Source organism: Molothrus ater, chromosome 1, assembly GCF_012460135.2.
Source record: "Molothrus ater isolate BHLD 08-10-18 breed brown headed cowbird chromosome 1, BPBGC_Mater_1.1, whole genome shotgun sequence".
Lineage (NCBI taxonomy): Eukaryota > Metazoa > Chordata > Aves > Passeriformes > Icteridae > Molothrus > Molothrus ater.
In genome coordinates, this window is record NC_050478.2 from 59,201,598 (window position 1) to 59,220,581 (window position 18,984).

The following is an 18,984-nucleotide window of genomic DNA, read 5'->3' on the forward strand; positions in this document are numbered from 1 at the left end:
CTCAGAACTCTTAAGTTATAGACAGAGTCACTAAATCATTATAGACAGCAAAAGTTAGAACAGAGAAATGTAATAATAACAGCAATTCCTGCACATACTTTAGCATTTATTAACACATTTAAGGAGACAAGGGGAACAAGGCAAATCCTGCTTGATCACCTATATTATGATTCCAAATTTTTGCCCCTAGAAAAAATGGCAACTTAGATTCCCCAATTCATTTTACAGATACCAGCACATGTCTATTGAAAAGCACAAGTAAAACCTATTTAGACCTAAAGTGAATTGAGAAAAATAAGGATATATGTTAACAGCACTTTCCTAAGTCTTGTAACATTCTAGTAACACAGAGATTTTTAATTGCTTGTGTATCCTTCCCCTGAAGTACCAGAACTGTTAGAACTTAGCATCATGTAAACTTGCACCGTTAATCTACATAGTATTGAAATAGGAAAACCCATGACCAAAAAATGGTATTGATGACTTAGTCTATAGAGAATTTGATAAAAAACATACTAATACAAACCAGCTTTCAAATCCAATACTGAAAGCAGTATAAGACAGCTTTATGCTATTTTTCACTTTTCCAAAGACACTTCTTTTCCTGATCTCAATTGCATAATTGCTATATTAACTAACAGGTATAACCATAGTATCAGTGTAAGCCAAGCAATAACTGCACACACAGACACAGATGGACTGAATGATATTGTATTATTGCACCTGAAGAACTAATAGTTATTTTCACAGTTATACAGTAAAAGAGGCTAAAGGCAGATGCTCACTCTAACCATGCTGTATTTCAAAGCATTTTCAAGCTTCCCATCTCATGTGGTCTAACACAAGCACAAGTATTATAACCCATCACTTTGTGAGAAAAGTAGTCTTCTGTAGTTTGTATGTCTTTTGGCAATTTACATATTGTGGAGGGAAACATAAAGATACCAGAGAATTATGTTAAAGTATCTTGCACAAGTTCAAAGCACTACTGTTCAGCTTTTTGGTGAACAATGAAAAAAATCTTAGAACTATTGTAACAACTTACATTATTCTTAACATAAAGCTTAATAGATTTAGGTGACAGATTAAGTGGTGAACACCTCACTCATACCATGAAATGCTAAAGGAACTTGCCAGAAAAAGGAACATATAACCATAGAGAAATGCTTTGGAAAAATTCTCTTACAAAAAGGAAAGAAGGTTAAAAAATTCAACTGCTGTTTATATTTGATAGACTTGATGTGAAAAAAATCTTATGTTTTGTGGATATAAATGTTACTGAAAACAATTTATTCAAGTTTTTTAGGAACACTGTACAAGAAAAATAGCTCAGATATTCTTTCCAAAAAAGACTCATCCAAGGAGAAATCAGCAAAAGTCATTCAGTCCTACTGAACTTCAGCTATGGCACCTGCTTTGTAAGACTTATGAAAAAACCCCAGGTATTTGTGATAATATTGTGATAATTATCAAGGACAAGGTCAGCACCACTGACCAGGCAACAAGTCAGCAGCACACTGGATGTGTTCCTTTCTGCTGCTGCAGCTGTGAGCAGAGCCAGCTCTCTTAGGACAGCTGACGTAGTGATAATAGAGATAATAATTCTGGTCATTTTAGGACTGTGGAAAAGGCCCAGCTATACCTTAAAGAGACACCTTAGGATCAACCCAGGCTCTCACAGTGCACATTGATTCTGTGCCAAGATTTGCTCGGCTGGACCTGAGAACTTCTAGACTGTGCAGTTCACTTTCTAAAAGCCTTTAGGAGAATAAGAATCTCTATTTTAAAAAAAGTAAAAAAAACCCTGCAATGGAAATTTAGCAGCTTGACACTTTGAGCAAACATGCACAAGCTGTGCATTTGCTCCTTGAAAGAAATATAGAGAAATACAAGACCAAGACTGAAGTCTCATGATCGAAATGTGAACCAGCACTTTGGTTAATTTTAGCTGCAGTTAATAGTCTAGATGTGTGAAAGTTCACACTCTCAGTTCTCTCCTGTGATTTTTTTTCCTTATCCAGTTAATGATCTGAGGCTTTCCAAAATGCCTGTTCCCCTTTAACAGATATTATATGAGACCTTCGCAGTAACTCCAAGTATTTCTGAACTTGTCAGAAGCAGCAATGAAGTGAACAATGTCCTTCTGTGATTTTTCCTAATGCAATTTCTTATAGCTTTAATTTCCCTCACAGAATCATAAAATTTCTAAGGAAACCTAAGGCTACAGGCTGTCAACATTGTTGTTTAATCTCATAAATGTCACCATCAAGAATGAGAATAAAGAAAATTAAAACAGTGCAAGCTTCCCAAATGGAGCTGCAAGCATAAAGCTTGCTTAATCACACAGCCTACTCTTCTCACATCTCCTGAGAATGATTTTAATAATATTCCTAATATTTTTCTAAAGCATTAGATAGGTGCACAAAAAATACACACCACTATATTCCAGAGAAGCAAATAAAATATATTTTAATAAGAATACACAGTCATTTTCCTACAAGATTCATTGATGAATCTTCAGGGCAAAACTGCCCAGGTTGAACTGCAGAGATCTTTCCATTGCACCCAGGCTTATCCCTCAGAACTGATGTCTAGGTTTTGGGGAGAGTTGCCCACTTCCATCCCCTTTTTAATTTTTATAAACAACTGTGTAAGACAAAAAGAAGCTATGAATATTTATGTAATTAAAAGCTGATCTCTTTAGATCAATATATGTAACTTCCAGTATGAAAACTATTGCTTTTAAAATGCTTTATCTTCAAAACATATATAAGACAGCAATCACTTAAAATTTCTTCTTATAGAGATTGTAATTTGCATTTTTTTTTTGCTTGTGGAACACAGCTTTTTGTCCCTGCTGCCCAAGAAATTAAGAGTTTCAGTCTTATGGTATTTTATGATCCCCAGATAGGAAGGACAGTCGATATATACGTAAACATACACATGTGCCGTATTTTGATTTCTAAGAGGAAGCCATCTGAAGGGTGTAATAGACTTGACAGTTTCCTTTTAAAATCAAGACAGGGTTTTATCAATTGTCCTTTCTGAAATCTTAAGATTATTTAAAAGCTCTTATATAATGGAAACCGACGACACCTTTCTGAAGCCTAAGGAAAAAAAGAAGACAGATGATGTTGAAGGAAGTGATGAGAGAAGAGAGATGATGTTGAATAAGCCTTCAAGGGAGTATAAAAGCCTCAGCCAGCCCATGGGAATTATTAATTCACATTTTTATTTATAGAAAGATACTATGGCATATTCATTTAGAAGAGTGGCTTCAGATAATGGGAAGTCTAACCAATTACAGAGCAGTAAAACACTACCAGCAGGATTACTGACAGAATATCTACAACAGGCCTAAACTCTTAAGACATTCAAACAGTGTGATTCAGAAAATTCTCTTCCTCCAGACTGGAAGTCACTGAAATACATACCTGAAAGAAAATGCAATCATTCCATTATCCCTGAAAGGGTTGTACTGTTCACAGTACACCACAGCAGCAAGAAAATCCAGTGATGACTTTGCCATGCAAGGTATGTGGTGCATTACACCCAAAGCACCTCATTTTGATTTACAAGAGTGTATTTTCCTCTCTACTGTCTTTAGGATTTGATTTAGCTGGGTTGTTTTTTCCTCTGACCCCCGAGAAATATCCAGTTCCTTACATCAAGGTATCATCCTTGACATTAACACCTTTTCTATTAGTTTCCCTAAATTTCTACCTTCCTTAATTCAAATTCTCCCTCATCCTCACAAGAAAAACCTGCCTTTTTCCTAAGACATCCAGCCATGTAGAAATGGAAAAGTGATGAAATGGAGAAGGGTTCCTCAACTCAAAAGAATTGCAAAGTGTTTTGCTGGAAAAAAAAAGACATTTACTGGATAAGCAATATAGATGTCATAGCTATTACACTTTAATATCAATTTTATACTCGTGCTCTAAGCTCCTGCTATAAAGCATCACCTTAAGGCTCATATATTTTCCTTTATGAACAGTGAAAGAGGTTAAATCCATGAAAAGCTGAAAGGAGAACTTCACAAACACAGGCGATAGGAACAGTTTGAGGGGTTATTTTTTAATGTAAAAAGATTTAGCAATGCTAAAACTCTGCAGGAGATGACACCAATTATCAAAGCTGTTTTAGTTGGTACAGTGAAGGAAAACTTTCAAGACTTGTTAGATTTTATGTCACGGTTGAGCTCTTTTAGAAGATGAGCCTTTCCACTGAGAACATGGTATTTCTCCTTCTTTCTTCCAGACTTTGATGCAATGTGTCAATAGTATCTACAGAAAGCTATTTTTAGGGAGAACAGCTTTTAATAGCTAGCTTTGTATCAAATATTTTTACAGAAAACTATTACAAAAAATGCTCCTTAGTTTTCACACCTGTACGAAACAGGGGCAACAAGACTTTGTGGGGAGGATTATTTCTCTCCCTTTCTTCCCAGCAATATGTACAAAGATCAGGTCAGTATCACAGGATAAGCTGGGTTATTCTTGACAACAGAAAACTCAAGTTATTTGAGTATTATCAGGTGCAACATGAGCACATTGCAGGAGACTGCAAGCAAAATTTAGACCCACTGATAGAAGCTAGGGCACTGCAAGACCCAGCTGTATGTACTGCAACTCCACATAATGTTCCCAGATGGGTGCAAAAGCAGTGGAATAATGGAAAATACACTCAAAACAAGCCCTTTAGAGATAGCACACTGGAAGCATCCCATCCTTAGTTCTGGAGGGTTTACAAGCTATTCAAAAGAAGCTGCTGGTGTGGAAGTTGTGCTGCTTGGAGGTGCTGGACCTGAGTTTATACAAGCTCACCTCCAGCATTTCAGTGTCCATTAGTATGTATCTTACATTGCTCAGATATTTCCACTCCTTCAGTGTACAGTATGGCCTCAGCCCTTCTGTCACAGCCCTGCACAGTGCTGATCCCAAGCAACAGAGAAGCCAGGGAGGACAGCTGCTCTGCTGGATCTCAGGCATAAATGAGGCAGAGGCTTGAGGGTGGGAAGGCTGACGGCAGCCTCTCAGCAATGACCCTGAGATGCTGATGTGGTCAAAGACAACAGGAAGGTCTCGTACCATAAGTATGAAATGGAAAAATGTGGAAATTGGAAAATATGAGCCTGCTGCTGAATGGGGCAGGAGAGCCAGTGACACAGAGACAGAAAAGGCTGAGGTAACAGTGTCTCTTTTGCCTCAGTCTTTCTTTACCAGCAAGATAAAACTTCAGGGGCTAGAGAAGATTGTGAAAGACTCCAGCAAGGAAGAGGAATAGCACAGGGAAGAACTTGAGCATGGGTCATACCTGACTCCATGGCCCCTGATGGGATGCACCCACAAGTGCCAATGGAGGTGAGTGATGTTATTGGGAGGCCACTGTCAGTCTTTAAGAGATTAGGGTGGTTGAGAAATGTGCCTGATGACTAGAGGAATGCAAATATCACTCCTACCTTGAACAGGAGCTGGACTGAGGGAAGGTCAGCCTCACCTCAGTGCCTGGGAAGGTGAAAGAGCAACTGATCCAAGAAACCATTTCTAGACACATGAGGGACAAAGTGATCAGTAGTGCTGAACATAGGTTCATCAAGGGAAAACTGCCTGACCAACCTGATACACTTCTACAATGAAATCACTGGCTTGGTAAATGAGGGAAAAGCAGAGGGTACTTCACTAAGGCCTTTGGTGATGTGTCTCAGGATCCTCAGAGACTCCTGATGGACTGGAGTGTGGATCTAATGAACATGTACAAAATTCTGACTGGATAATGGAAAGTGGTGTCCAGTGACAGGACAAGAGGCAACAGGCACCAACTGAAATACGTAAGTTCCCTCTAAACATCAGGGAATAGTTTCTCACTGTGATGGTGATTAAGCACTGGCACAGCTTATCCAGAGAGGCTGTTGAGGCTTCATCCTTGGAGATAACTAAAACCTGCAGCACTATTGCCCTGCCTCTCTAGCTCTTTTGAGAGTTCCTGTCTTACACAAGTAGCACATGCTTCTCCAAGACCAGAGAAGCCATCAAACACCAAAACTTTGCGATCATGTGAAGAACCTGATGCAGAACAAATGCTAGATTAGGCCTGCAGCAATATGAAATTATTATTCTTCTCTGTTATGGCAGCTGCTCCCAGTGCTGAACACCTGGGCATCCATCTGAGGGCCAGAAGAACTTGAGGAGACGCATCTGGTACTCCATTACTCTTGCCTGTTCTCCCCATCTTTCACCCAAATACATTCCAAAACTTTTAGAAAAAAAGCCAGCAGCATGCTGGTCCTGCCTCCACTGCCACAGCACTAGAACACAGAGATGGGCAGACCTGCTATAATGAGATCTACTTTCCCATCATCTTCATTCTCCATTGCCTCAAAACCCAATCCACTGGCTTCTCAGGTGTTTTACATACTGACACATTAGCTCTCAGGGAAAAAAGGGCCATAGCTGAACAAACCCAGGCTATACATTATAAAGACAAGACATTAAGTGATCTATCTCTGCACATCTGCTCAAAATTTGAATTCTTTCTCCCTGTACAACTCATGATACTAGAAAACAGTGGAAAAACCAGAAAATGGGAACAGATTCCTGAGGCTAGAAGAGTTTCCAGAGTGTCATCTGTCTCATTATGAATTTGGGAAGAGGGTTCCTTGCAAAATTCTGCAAAAGGAATAACTTCTCAGGGGCTACTCTGGAAAAAAACTATAAAATCCCAGACGCTTGCTTTCTACAACTTCCTTCAGTTCATCTGAATGTATCTGGTTTTGTGCCTACCTTTCTGTATGTGGATAAAACACAATTTCAAGCAAGAACACACCACATGACCATTGAAAACACTGAGATTATGGTAACTCATGACTAAGACTCTACTAAGAACAGAGTAAATACATGAATCACATACAATTTTCTGATTTTTTCAATGCAGCAGCAGCAGCTCATGTATCTAAAGCTGAAGATGGTACCAAGTGCCTATTAGGCTCCTCCCTGAGTGTGTAAGAAAACGTTTGCACACATTACAGATAATTAAGCTGTTGGACTGCTTCCTTTCCTAGGTAAGTCTTCCTAAGCAGAAGAAAGGACTTGTCACTTCCAAGTCTTGCAGGCTGCAAATGCAATTTATATAGGTAGCCAGAAAAGACTTTCTAATATAAATTGTAATTTTTCAGTGTAACTGGATGACATTAGAGTGTTACAGACAACATTATAGGAGTAAAGCTAACTGCAAAATTGCAGAGAAGACTTCTCTGAAAAAAACAGGAGGCAAACATTCCCTTACATACTAAATATTCAGATTCCTTTTCTCAAGTATTTTTCTTAGTCTTCTATACAACTGGATGCACTCTGTTTACCAACAAGACTAATCAGCAGCTGGAAACACAGCTGTAATTTAGTCTGCAACTTAACTGAAGCTGGAGTAGGTATATTTTCAGTAACAGTTTGAAACTTTAGGCCATTAAAATCATTAACAAGCTTGAAGATATGAATGACTCATCTACTTAAGTGCTTTTATAAAGAAACTGAGCCATGCATTCATTTGTTATACAGCTGTTTTTACCATTTATCAGTGTTGTGCTTATAATTTAAGTAATTTAACCACTTGAAATTTTAAAATAGCGTATTGCAATGTCCCAACATTTAAATGCTCAAGAAATAACTGCAAAATTGTGTTCACTGTCTAGATGTATAAATATCAAAAAAGATAAAAAAAGGAATCCAACTCTGTAAGCATATAAAAGTTTAAACAGAGTAATTCCAGTGACTTTTTAACTTTTGTCCTGATGACACTGTATACACTGAGACAATACATTTGGCATCCATGCATATGGGCCTTATAGCTGATTAAGGCACAAATAGGGTTTTACCCTGGACAATCTCTCTCAGCTCATTCTCTGGATGGAAGGTACATTAGTGGCTGGTTCACAGCAAGCTCTTGGAGTGAAACCTCAGATTACACAAACCTAAAGGAAATGGTGAACCCTGAGATCCCTTTGGAAGCCACATCAAAGCACTGCTTCAAAGGCACACTCCTCACCTAGACTAAAACACTGCAGGAGATACAACCTCCAAGTACCAAAAGCACCCTCACTGCTACCATTTGATTCTTGGCCGAGTACTACTTACTTTGTACACAGAAACTCCTTCATTTCTCACAACTGCTTTCAAACATTTGCCACTAAATATCCTATAGTTTCCTCTCTGATTAACCTCTGAGGAAAACTGAAATAAATAATATATCCATTTATTTTATGCTTTTGCTAATTGTTTTCTGAACAGCTAGAGTAGTTCTAACTATACTTGATGATGTATAAGCTTTTAGACTTGTCCACATGGATTTTTCTATATGAGATAATAAAGCCTAATTCATTTAAATGAAGAATAAAATAAAAAGCCCCTCTACCACAGCAACAGAAGAAAATTAAAAACAAAATCTAAAAGTAAAGGACACACAGACCAGATGTAGAAGTTTAAGATATAAATGGAAAGATAATTTCTCATCAAAAACCTAACAAATTTATAAAGATTTTATCTCAACACCCCCCCGACATGGGAACAGTCCACTCTATCAGATAGCACAGAATATCAAATGAAGAAGAAAAACATTTTTCATCAACTCGGAGGGTTTTTTACTTGTATTTGAGAATTCCATTCAATTTTTTGAAAAAGTAGTAGCAACCTCCCTTTCTAACAGCGTTCCCTCTTGTGAGGGATTTCCCAGAAAACCTTTTATTTGTAGAAATAAATTATTTTTTGTTTTAAAATAGAAATGTAATATTCCCCTAAACTATCAATTTAGTTTTAGGGGAATAGTTTAAACTATCAATTCTAGTTTTTTTAGTTAAGCATGTCAGACATTTTTGTCCTCTCTACTATCAAATAAAAATGTATTGAAAATAGCACCACACATTTATTTTCCTTAGAGCACACCTATCTGCCAGTAACTTCTAGCATCTTTCTACCCTACTGTGCATTTACAAGGCTGTAGAACATCCCTCTACATCTTCACCTTCTCCTGACACCAATGCCACAAAACCATGAAATAACCCTCATACATGCATTTTCCAACCCAATTATTCCCATATGATTTAAAGTTAGGCTTCCAGGCTTAACATGCCTTAGATACACCTCGTACTTTTGGAGAAGGAGGAAAAAACACAAGCCCTAATTTTACAGTGCATTTATTATAGCAGAATGCAGATTTAATTAAATTTAATATTGAGAAAAAAAACTTGAAAATCACATTTTTAGCACAGAAAAATCTACAGAGACCTTTCCATTAGTAAAGACTTCCTAGGAAGCAGAGCAAATTTTGTATCATCCTTTCATGGCAATGGAATTTTGAATCCTTTGTGAAAAGCTATTTAAGAAGCATCCAAGAACATGAATCTGAGCAAACTCCTGCAATGCATCCAACAAAGACATATTATCCAGTTCAGACACAGTAAACAAGCAGAATATTACTGCCATTTTGCAAATGCCATTATTTCAAATATTGTGTATAAAAGAGTTGGATGATTCAATCTTAAATTCAAAAAGATTCCTTGAAATGTTAAGGAAAGACAATCGGTGCTGTAGCTTTGAAAAAGAATGGAACATATTTAAAACCTTAAATGATCTGAAATGTAGACCTAAAGAGAGAATCCTTTTGACTAAATCTGAGTGTTCCTTGTACTCCTTTCTGCTCACAGAAGAAAAAATCTCCAGAACAAAAGCAGACTTTAAACAGAAGTGGACAAAACTCTATAAATAGCTGAAGGCTGAATATTGTCTGACCAGCTGGAAGGCACCTGAGGAGTTAGGGATCCTTCATACTGTTAACCCTGTTCAGTGAGCATGGCAAACCTCACTGGAGAGCAAATGTTAAGATGCAGATAAACTGTTTCATAGCTGTTTTAGAAGGTAAGTATCTCCCCAGTGGAGAAACACCACCATAAGAAGAATTCTGCACTCCCTCTCCACAGGATGCACTCCTTTCCCCTCACCTGACAAAGTGACTTGCCCACAACAATTCTACTCTTGACTATAAGAGGGCTGGTAAGTTCTTATATGAGGAGACACCAAAGACCAGCAAGTGCCCAGCACAGTAACTTGCTTTTTGAGCCACAAGTAACAAACAGGCCTCACAGTTCTTCTGGTGGCTGCAGACATAAAAAGTAGTTTTCCATTTAAATTATTTCACATGGTAGAAAAAACCTGACTCTCTGACCTGCCCTTTGGTCTGAGAAAACACACAGACAAGCACTGCCTGCAGCTGACAGCCTCCTCAGGGCAGAAGTCACGCTGGATCCCTCATCCTGCTCTAATAATAAGAAAAAAAAAAAAAAGCAAGCAGTTTCTCTTATCAGAGAGCTTAAAAACTATATTGTGTAATAGTTTTAAATTAATTACAGAGTAACTCAGCATTTTATAAGAAAACCCAATGAAGCTTAACCTCATTAGTGAGAAGAAAAAATCTCTGTCTTCTAGTGGCACTGTTACAGAACTTGCTCTATCATAGTCATCTGAATGCTTGTGTTCTCTATTGTAAAAGCCTTCAAATACTCCTTCAAAAGAAAGGCTGTCCCAGCAATCTGTTACTTCACTTGCAAATGAAGCACTACTCATTATATATAACATTTGTGAGGCCATAGTATAAGAATGACCATTTTTAGAAGTGTGCTTACAGCCAAGTGATATGATTGGCATCTTAAAAAAAAAAAGACATCTAAAGATAATAACTGGGGTGATAAACAAAAACGTGTTGGCACACAGTTTGAATAGTAACATTCCCAGTTCCTTCTAGTGCATTTTTAAATTTTCCACTGGTAATTATAAGATGTATCCAATATGATATTGGAACAGTTGAGTTTGCCAGTGACTTCTCTAGATATCTGCAATTACATTCTAATACTGTTGAACCTTTCTGATTTAACCTTTCAGGTTTCAGCTAAAGCTCCACAGATCAATGAGTAAAGACACACTCAGAATAACTCCCCAGTATTTACTGAAGGTTTATGAAAAAGATTGCTATACGGAAGGAATCACTTAAGAGCTTGGACACTTTCACTTCAATATCTATTTTTCACGAAGAAAGGCTACTCAAATGAAGCAAAGCATGGTCTGTAACTACACTTTCCAAGCACAAACATCCTTGGCACATAAAACCATCTTCTGTGCTTTGTAAGGGAGATAAGATCCAAAGGGTGAGATTTAACTTAAAAGATGCAGAAAGTTCAAGTCAGCAAAACAACCTATCTCCAACTACTTTTTCTCCGAGGACAGGAGGGGATAGAATGACAGGTTCAGAAATACAAATTAGGAAAGGTCAATTGTACCACAAATATGTGAGACAAAGACAAAAAAAAGCAGATAATCAACCTAAACAGAACACAGAAAACAAAAGCACCAACTGTCAAAAAACCTATGTCTTAATAACCCAAAGAATGTGGTTAAAAGGGGATGGGAAGCACCTCAGTTTTCTAAAGCTACCCTAATGAAGCTTTGGAGGTGGTCACTAATCAGATCTTAAGCCTATCAGATAAAGATTACAGCTGAAGGACTCCTGGTTTTCAGGACATTTGGACAATTTTCAAGAGGGTCGGAAAAAGGCACACCCTTGATATAGAAACTATCAACTGAGATTCAGCACTTGTTTCCATTTATTCAATCCTCTAGAACCTGGACCTACAATTTTCTAGCTGGCAAACTGAAAGCAAGTTGATTCAATGTAGCAGAGTGTAGAGTACTTGGGACTACACACACTTGAAAAAAAAAAACAACAACCTACCTTTGTAGGAAAAAAAAAGTTAATTAAAATAGCTTCAAAAAGCTGTTATTACCTCAGTTTTGATATTCTCATGTGGAAATTTTGTGTGACAAGAGCTCTTTCAAATAAAAACATTCCTATATGAAAACTTATTTTTAATATATAAGTACTGAAGCAAATTATGCCTTGCATGCAGAATCCTCTTCCATTTTAGAGTCTTCATCAAAATGACTTCCAAACAGGAATGACATTAAAATTTTGTAGAACAGCTGGCTCATGTGAAAACAGCAAGATGTGCTGCCAACAGAAGCACTTCTCTTTAGAAGCTGATCCTGGATTTCAGTCTGGAGTGTTTCACCATTGCTTCTGGGAAAGAAAACCTCACTGAAACTGCAGTAATTTTTAAATTGCTTATGTGGACTACATCAAAGAGTCTGTTTACTTCCAAACTGTTACAAATATAAGGGAATTCAGTCATTTAAACATACTCTCAGCTTGCAGTAACTATGAGAACAATTGTTATGTCAAGGAAAAAAATGTACCAAAAGGAATCAGGAAAAATTTCTACTTTGGAGGTTGAATGCAATCAATAGTTTTGGGAAAAATAAAGCTGGTGAAAGTTTCAGCTCCTAATGCCTCAAAACATCCCACTGAATAGCCATTTAATCACAAGAGTACTGTACAGACTTGGAACATTCTGGCCAATCCAGGTGTTGTATTACCCACATAAGTTAAGTTTTAAACTCAAGAAAAAAGTACCTGTAACAACCTTGCAAAAATCAGTCAGAATTTGGTTATGTATAAAAATATTCATCACATTGTCTTATTACCTGAAGGATGCTTTCTTCTCTCAGACGTTTAATTTAGAATGCTGAACTTACAGGAAATTAATAATGGGAGACAAATTCTGGCTGTTTTCTGTGAAACAGACTCAAACAAAACTTGAAACTTTGTAAGTGTAATAATTATAAAATTGGAGCCATCACATCATCTGTATTGAACTTCCTTAATTTGCTTCACCTTAAGAGAAGCATTTCCAGGGAAGCACCTTCCAGCAGACAAATGCCTCCTATTACTGCAAATTCTTAAAGCAAATCAGTCTTTCCCACAACTGGGAGAGGAGGTGGTTGCCTGTCAAGGATCTCTTTGCAGAGTTTAGGGCTATTTTTTTTCCCTACTCAATGATTATACATTCTCTTTAAAGGCTGAGTGGGTTTCCTGCTTTGTTAAGGAGATATATTGGATCTCTCTGAAATAAGAGTGAGATGCTCATTAAAATGCATTGAATACACTCAAGTAGGAAAACTGCATTTATTTACCAAATTACATCAAGGAAAAACAATGAGCTGCTGCTCCTATCAAACATACTTTGATTGATTTGGGATTCATTATCTCATTGCCAAAATCAATAAATGGGCTGTATTTGCTTTCTGTAGTTTTCCAGCAATTTTAATTCCATGCAGAGATCTTATCCCCCTGAACAAGCTGCAAGATTCAACCTCACTCACCAATGCTTAACTGAAGTGCTGCCTCTGCAACACAAATCTATATGGAATAAGCTTTGAGAGAACAGTCTTTAAAATGAGACATGTTCCTCTGTAATCCCATGGCCACTGACACGGCAAGCCCACAGCCAAAACCACAGAGCAGTTCTAGAAATGAACTGATCCTCTAGTTCTGGCCAATTCCAATAATGAACTCTGCTTCTTACTGAGGGAGTCTGAACAAGAGATTTTCAAAAGGACCTCACTATTATGCATGGGAAACTCTAATGGATCCAGAAATGTAAGTAAGTAGTTTAGAATAATGACACACCACAGAATTCAGATGACAAGTTTGAAACAATTATGTGGGAGAAGTTCTACCAATAAGAGCAAAATGAATTTGAATTTTCTTCAGACAAACAACACTTTCTAATTACCTGCAAATACAAGCAATTGTTTACTTTAGGATTTGCTCACTTAAGATTAAGGTTAAATGTTTTCTTGAACATCCAAGCACTGACCACATACAGAAATTTTGATCCCCTTTCCTTTTGCAGTTAGACATCACTGCATGTCCCCTTAAATAAAATCTATTCTAAGGGAAAGGAGATAATGAAAGATTCAGTTCTTAAAATTAACTTCACAACATGTATTTTTTTCTAGGCTGACCTTACACAGAAGCTCTTTAACAGACAGATTGCTTGATGATTAAGTGAGCTATGCTAATGCAACAAATGATCCAGAAGGCAGGAAATGATGACTTCAAATCACCAATATTTCTAATTTTAGACCTTACAGTTTTTCTGTAGTGTAAAAATCAAATCAACAGCACACTCACATCATCTAGAAAGGAATTCTGGAAGATTGTTCAGTGTAATAACATTACAACTTTACTAGTGAAACAATGCAATTAACTGCCTGGGTAAGAAAACAGAGGGACCATCATTCTTTGGCAAAATGGTTGAACTCCTACAATTATTTTGTCAGCCATATTTGAGATGTGTCACTGGCTATTAAAGGTACTTTTAAGAAGACTTTGACCACATACCAGATAGTTCCGTAATATGTTTTGATTGGTTTATCACTGAAATTATTGATGAAAAATATCCCAGACTATAACAAATCTGAGTCTGACAGCTTGGGAAGCACTGAGCTGTAAAAAAACTTAGGTCCCAAGATTCTCAAAGTAGAGTTCTCAAGACTGGGAACTGGAATAAAGTTACAGTAACAATGAATATATTCATTCAACTGGGATAAATGATGCCCCCAACAAAATTTTGCACTGGAGTTTGCAGCAGTCTTTTCTGTCAGTAAGAAAGAAAGGAAAACTATAATTTCTGTCTTCTAGAAGAGTGGCTGTTCTAAGGAAGTACTATTATATTTGAAAGAAAACACTTAGGATTCAAAATATCACTGTTCCCTTTAAAGTTCTAGTAAATGGGCACAGAAAAGATAGTTATGGGATTTCTGAAGCTCTGAGCTCAATTTTCCTTGATTATGAATTAGCACTGGATCCAGGAGAAAGGCTTCATTTCCCCTCCAGTAGGAGCTATCAGTTTTCTCAAAGATTATTTTTTTCCTCCATGCTTGAGAATTTCAGAAGTAGCACCAATCAGAGAAATGATCATGGTATTCTGTAAGTTTCAAGACTGAAGACTAACATTAAATGTAAGCGCTAGTTTTTTTTTTAAGTGTTATGGCTCCAGTGTCAGTAACTACTGGAAAAGTGTAGAGGAGCAGCAGAAACCTACAGTCTCTGTAGGCCTCATCTCTAATAGGAATGAGCTGAGCCAGATCATAGGAGTACTGGATCATATGTGGACTGTTTCTTGTTAATCTTCTGTTTTTCAGAGACTGTTCTTGAGTTTCCCCTCTTATACAGTACCTTTTTAGCACATAAAAAACTTGCTGAACATGAAAACATAAGTTTAAAGCTTCAAACTTAAAATGTAATTGGAATGACGGGCTCCTTTCTTATCAAGCAGAATTTCCTGCCTAGTAGACACTGGGTCAGCATCTGAACCAGCACTTTGTGAGTATGTTTTCCAGCATGCCTATCAAGCTCAATACTGAATTCAATTTAGCAAACTGACAAGAAAACTCTTTAGAAGTGGAGAGAATAGAAAAGTTACTTAAGAAGCTGCTCAAAGACTTTATCCCATCAAGAACACTACTATATCTATATAGTTTCTGAGTGAAGAAGTATTCCCAAGCTTATTTAAAAACTTTTCTGTATATGGAATAAAACATAATTACAAATGCATTTGCTCTATCTTTTTACACCATACTTGGAGAATAGTTATTTAGCAAGATTCCTTAATGTGACTCTTTCTTCCTTTTGGATTCCAAAAACTTGTATGTCTTCCACACAATGAAACATCACAGTATTAGGATGACTTAACAGTGACATGCCTTACTGCTTCAAACTGTGTTCTAAAACATTCATCCTTTGCTTGTCTTTCTTCTTTCAAACTTCATTTGGGAGAAAATTTTTCTCCTATCTATTTGAGACAAATCAAATTCTCTAAACTTGCAAACTTTTTTCTAAAGAAGTTCAATGATTAGAAATACCCATGATGAACTAAAAGGCCATGCATGTTTCTCCTGTAGCTCCTTCTATAATAAGGCCAACACACAGCAACATTACTACCCCACTCAAAATCTCTCCATAAACATTTATATATCACATTCAGTGATATATAAATGTTTATGACAGTTTTTGCAGTTTCTCTCATACCTTCTTGTGTGCTAGAACAAAGCTCAGGAAAGTTAAAATAATGTGAGTTGCTTACAATCTACTACTTATATTATCCTTATTAAGGAAAAAGTGTTAGAGCTTAAAGTCTTATGGTTGGGAATTGAGTTTGGTTAGAGAGCAGAAAGGAACTACAACACACATCTGAGTCATCTGAGTCATGTTTTCACTTTCAGCACCCTATAGTACAAGATGATGACCCCTGCAATTCTAAATTAAAATCTTATATTGCTTGGTCTAAATTGTTAAGCTTAAAAAGTACTAACAGGCTGCAAATTGAGAACCATTCATTAACATATTTAACATAAGCACTTAGCTTATTAAGTTCTAGTATACTAGCAACTTGGTTGATAGTCATTATCCAACAGTCAATGCTGGGACACTAAAATCAATTTTGAAGAAGAAACTAGCAAGTTTAAATTTCTAAGTAGAAAAGCATCCTAACAACCTCATTGTTATGAATGACCAACATAAAACTGTCTCAAAAATTCAGGACAAAAAAAAAGCATAGCTTTACACACCATGCTTTATTTTACTTAAAGTAACATTGCAGAGGACATGGGTCTATATCTGACACAGGATTGAGAAAACTTTAAAAGAAGTGCTGTTCAGTTGCCTTCAGTTCTTTCTGAACAGGTGATATACTGGTTCTCAATAAGACATGTACTAAGACCACTTCCTAAAATACATCCTAAAACATTGCAGAGATAAGCATGACAGCTTCAGACACTTAAAAGAAAAAGTTACCTACGTATAATTTAACACCAGATGGCAAATACCAGATTGTAAGAAAGCATGCTGAATAGCACAAACACAATGAAACATCATGAACACTTCTTACATTTGAAAAATTCATACCTGAGTACGCTGCCTGTTAAACTTCTTTCACTTGATGACGATGATGATGATCCAGGTCTCTGATCTGCCTTCCTCCCTAGAATCTCTGTTGCGCTAGTCTGAGGTTTTTCACCTTCCTCTTCTGGCTTTTTTTTTTCAGTATCACTTTCGTCACTGCCTTCTCCTAAGATGTCATCTACCTGCCAAAGAGTGGAGGAGTCAGTTTATCTTCCAGGAGACTACTCTGTATTAATGTTTCATAATCATTGGATCGCTCTTAAATCATCATTAAGAATATGCTTCAAGTTTCCTTGGCCTTCTCTGTCAAAATTTAAATTAAACCCCAAGGTCTTCAACACAGCTTCAGTAACAACTCTAGCAACATTTTATTCCAATAAACTATATTTATTCTATGCCTAGCTTAAGGTAGATATACTCACATACATGATAGTCACACAAGAAACTATTAAAAAAAGAGCTGTCTTCTGATATTAAAGGGATAGATGATTTATACTATTGTAACATACTGATGCATACTTTCTACTAGATACATTTTATACTATTGTAACATATAGAATCACTTGGGCAAGGCATATTAAAATCTCTAGTAAGAATTCTTACATTTACAGGTATTCCTTGATACATACATAATGGTAAAGAAGTCAATTTATAAATAACACAGTATGAATGAAACAGAAAGTACAAACCCCATTTTAACCTGACTGCCTGATTATGCTAATTAATAAGGACAAATCTATCAAAAGGTTTACATATTTTGTTAAATAATTCTTTGTCTTTACTTTTGAAAAGTTACCATAGGATTTGATAATCCTCTAAAAACCTATGAATTTGCTGTGACAGGTCTGGCTTTGCTGAAACCATCACTAAAAGCAAATCATACTCATGAGCCACCCTAATGAGCTTCAAAAGGTTATAACCTCTTTGAGTTAGCATTCAACCTTCAGAAAGAGATGAAAACATAAGAAAATATAGGTGAAGATTCCCCCAGTCTTTCAATTTTTGTGACTGGCAGAAGACATGGAAATAAGCCATGTGTGAGCATTTCTCTACTGATATTAAAGAATTTTTCCTAGAAGCAGCTTATCTCAACATAAAATATGCTTCACTACTATTTGTTCTCACTAATCCACATCATATTTATCAAGAAGAAAACTATCTGTGTATGAAAATAGACTAAAATTTTTTATGCTGTTTATTTGCTGCTTTTATACATACAATCCCAAAAGCTAAAAGAAAGCTGTAAGAAAGTAATTTATATTTGATCATTCGTAAATGGACTTTTAATTTTCTTGTTTAGCTCATTAAAAGCAACTGCAAACCAGTTCAGCACATCTAAATCCAGATGGCAGTTTCAAGTATAAACTGTAGGAATTGCTGGGTCAAATCCAACAATATTAGTCCAGAAACATTTTTCCTGTGAACAGAAGTTGTCGTATGCATGGCAAATAAGAATCATAGGATGCAATTAAAGGTCAGGGAGACTGAAAGCACTGCTAGAGATAAGCCAATGGTGAACCAAGGAGAAGAATGTGAAGTACACAGGATGAGGATTTTCTTGTATGTACAGAACACAGCCAAAGTGTCAAGTGTTTTAAGTGTTACAGTTTGGGATGGGATGGCAGGAAGACCCTGCCTGTATAGATTTGGTAGAGGACTTTCCAGGTAGCTGACATGGCCAGTAATTGACAGCACAGATCCACAGCTCTAACAGCTCCTTTCCTGCAAGTCTTTAACATTAAAAATTACACTCCTTCATTCCAAAAGCAATACTTCTCCAGAAAGTCTTACGTTTAAAACTATGTTCTCACTACAAAATATGTTAAGGTTTTCAAAGAATAAAGTCAGGCTGATAGACATTCAGTATTACAGATACCTCTCTCAAACTGAAGTTTGATAGTATTTTAAAATATACTTTGTGTGAACAGTTTTGACAGACTAGCAGTCTAGTTATTGCCATGTCTGTTTTTCTTTCATCCTGTACAATGATAACATTATTTGTTTGAAATCTGAAATGCCATTTAATATTAGAATTACTAGAATTAGTTGTACACAAATATATACCATTTCACAGAAATACATTGAATTAAAAAAAAAAATCATTGCATTTGAAAATGATGTGGGATAGTCCCTACAAAT

General features: G+C 36.5%; 1 protein-coding gene across 1 annotated transcript in view; it reads right to left on the reverse strand.

Annotated features, from left to right (window-relative positions):
- CTDP1 (CTD phosphatase subunit 1) overlaps window positions 1-18,984 on the reverse strand; it is a 99,668-nt gene that overhangs the window by 13,790 nt on the left and 66,894 nt on the right. Inside the window, exon 12 of the mRNA XM_036406983.2 lies at window positions 16,849-17,027. Coding sequence (XP_036262876.1) covers window positions 16,849-17,027 — 179 coding nt within the window. The remainder of the gene's footprint in view (window positions 1-16,848; window positions 17,028-18,984) is intronic.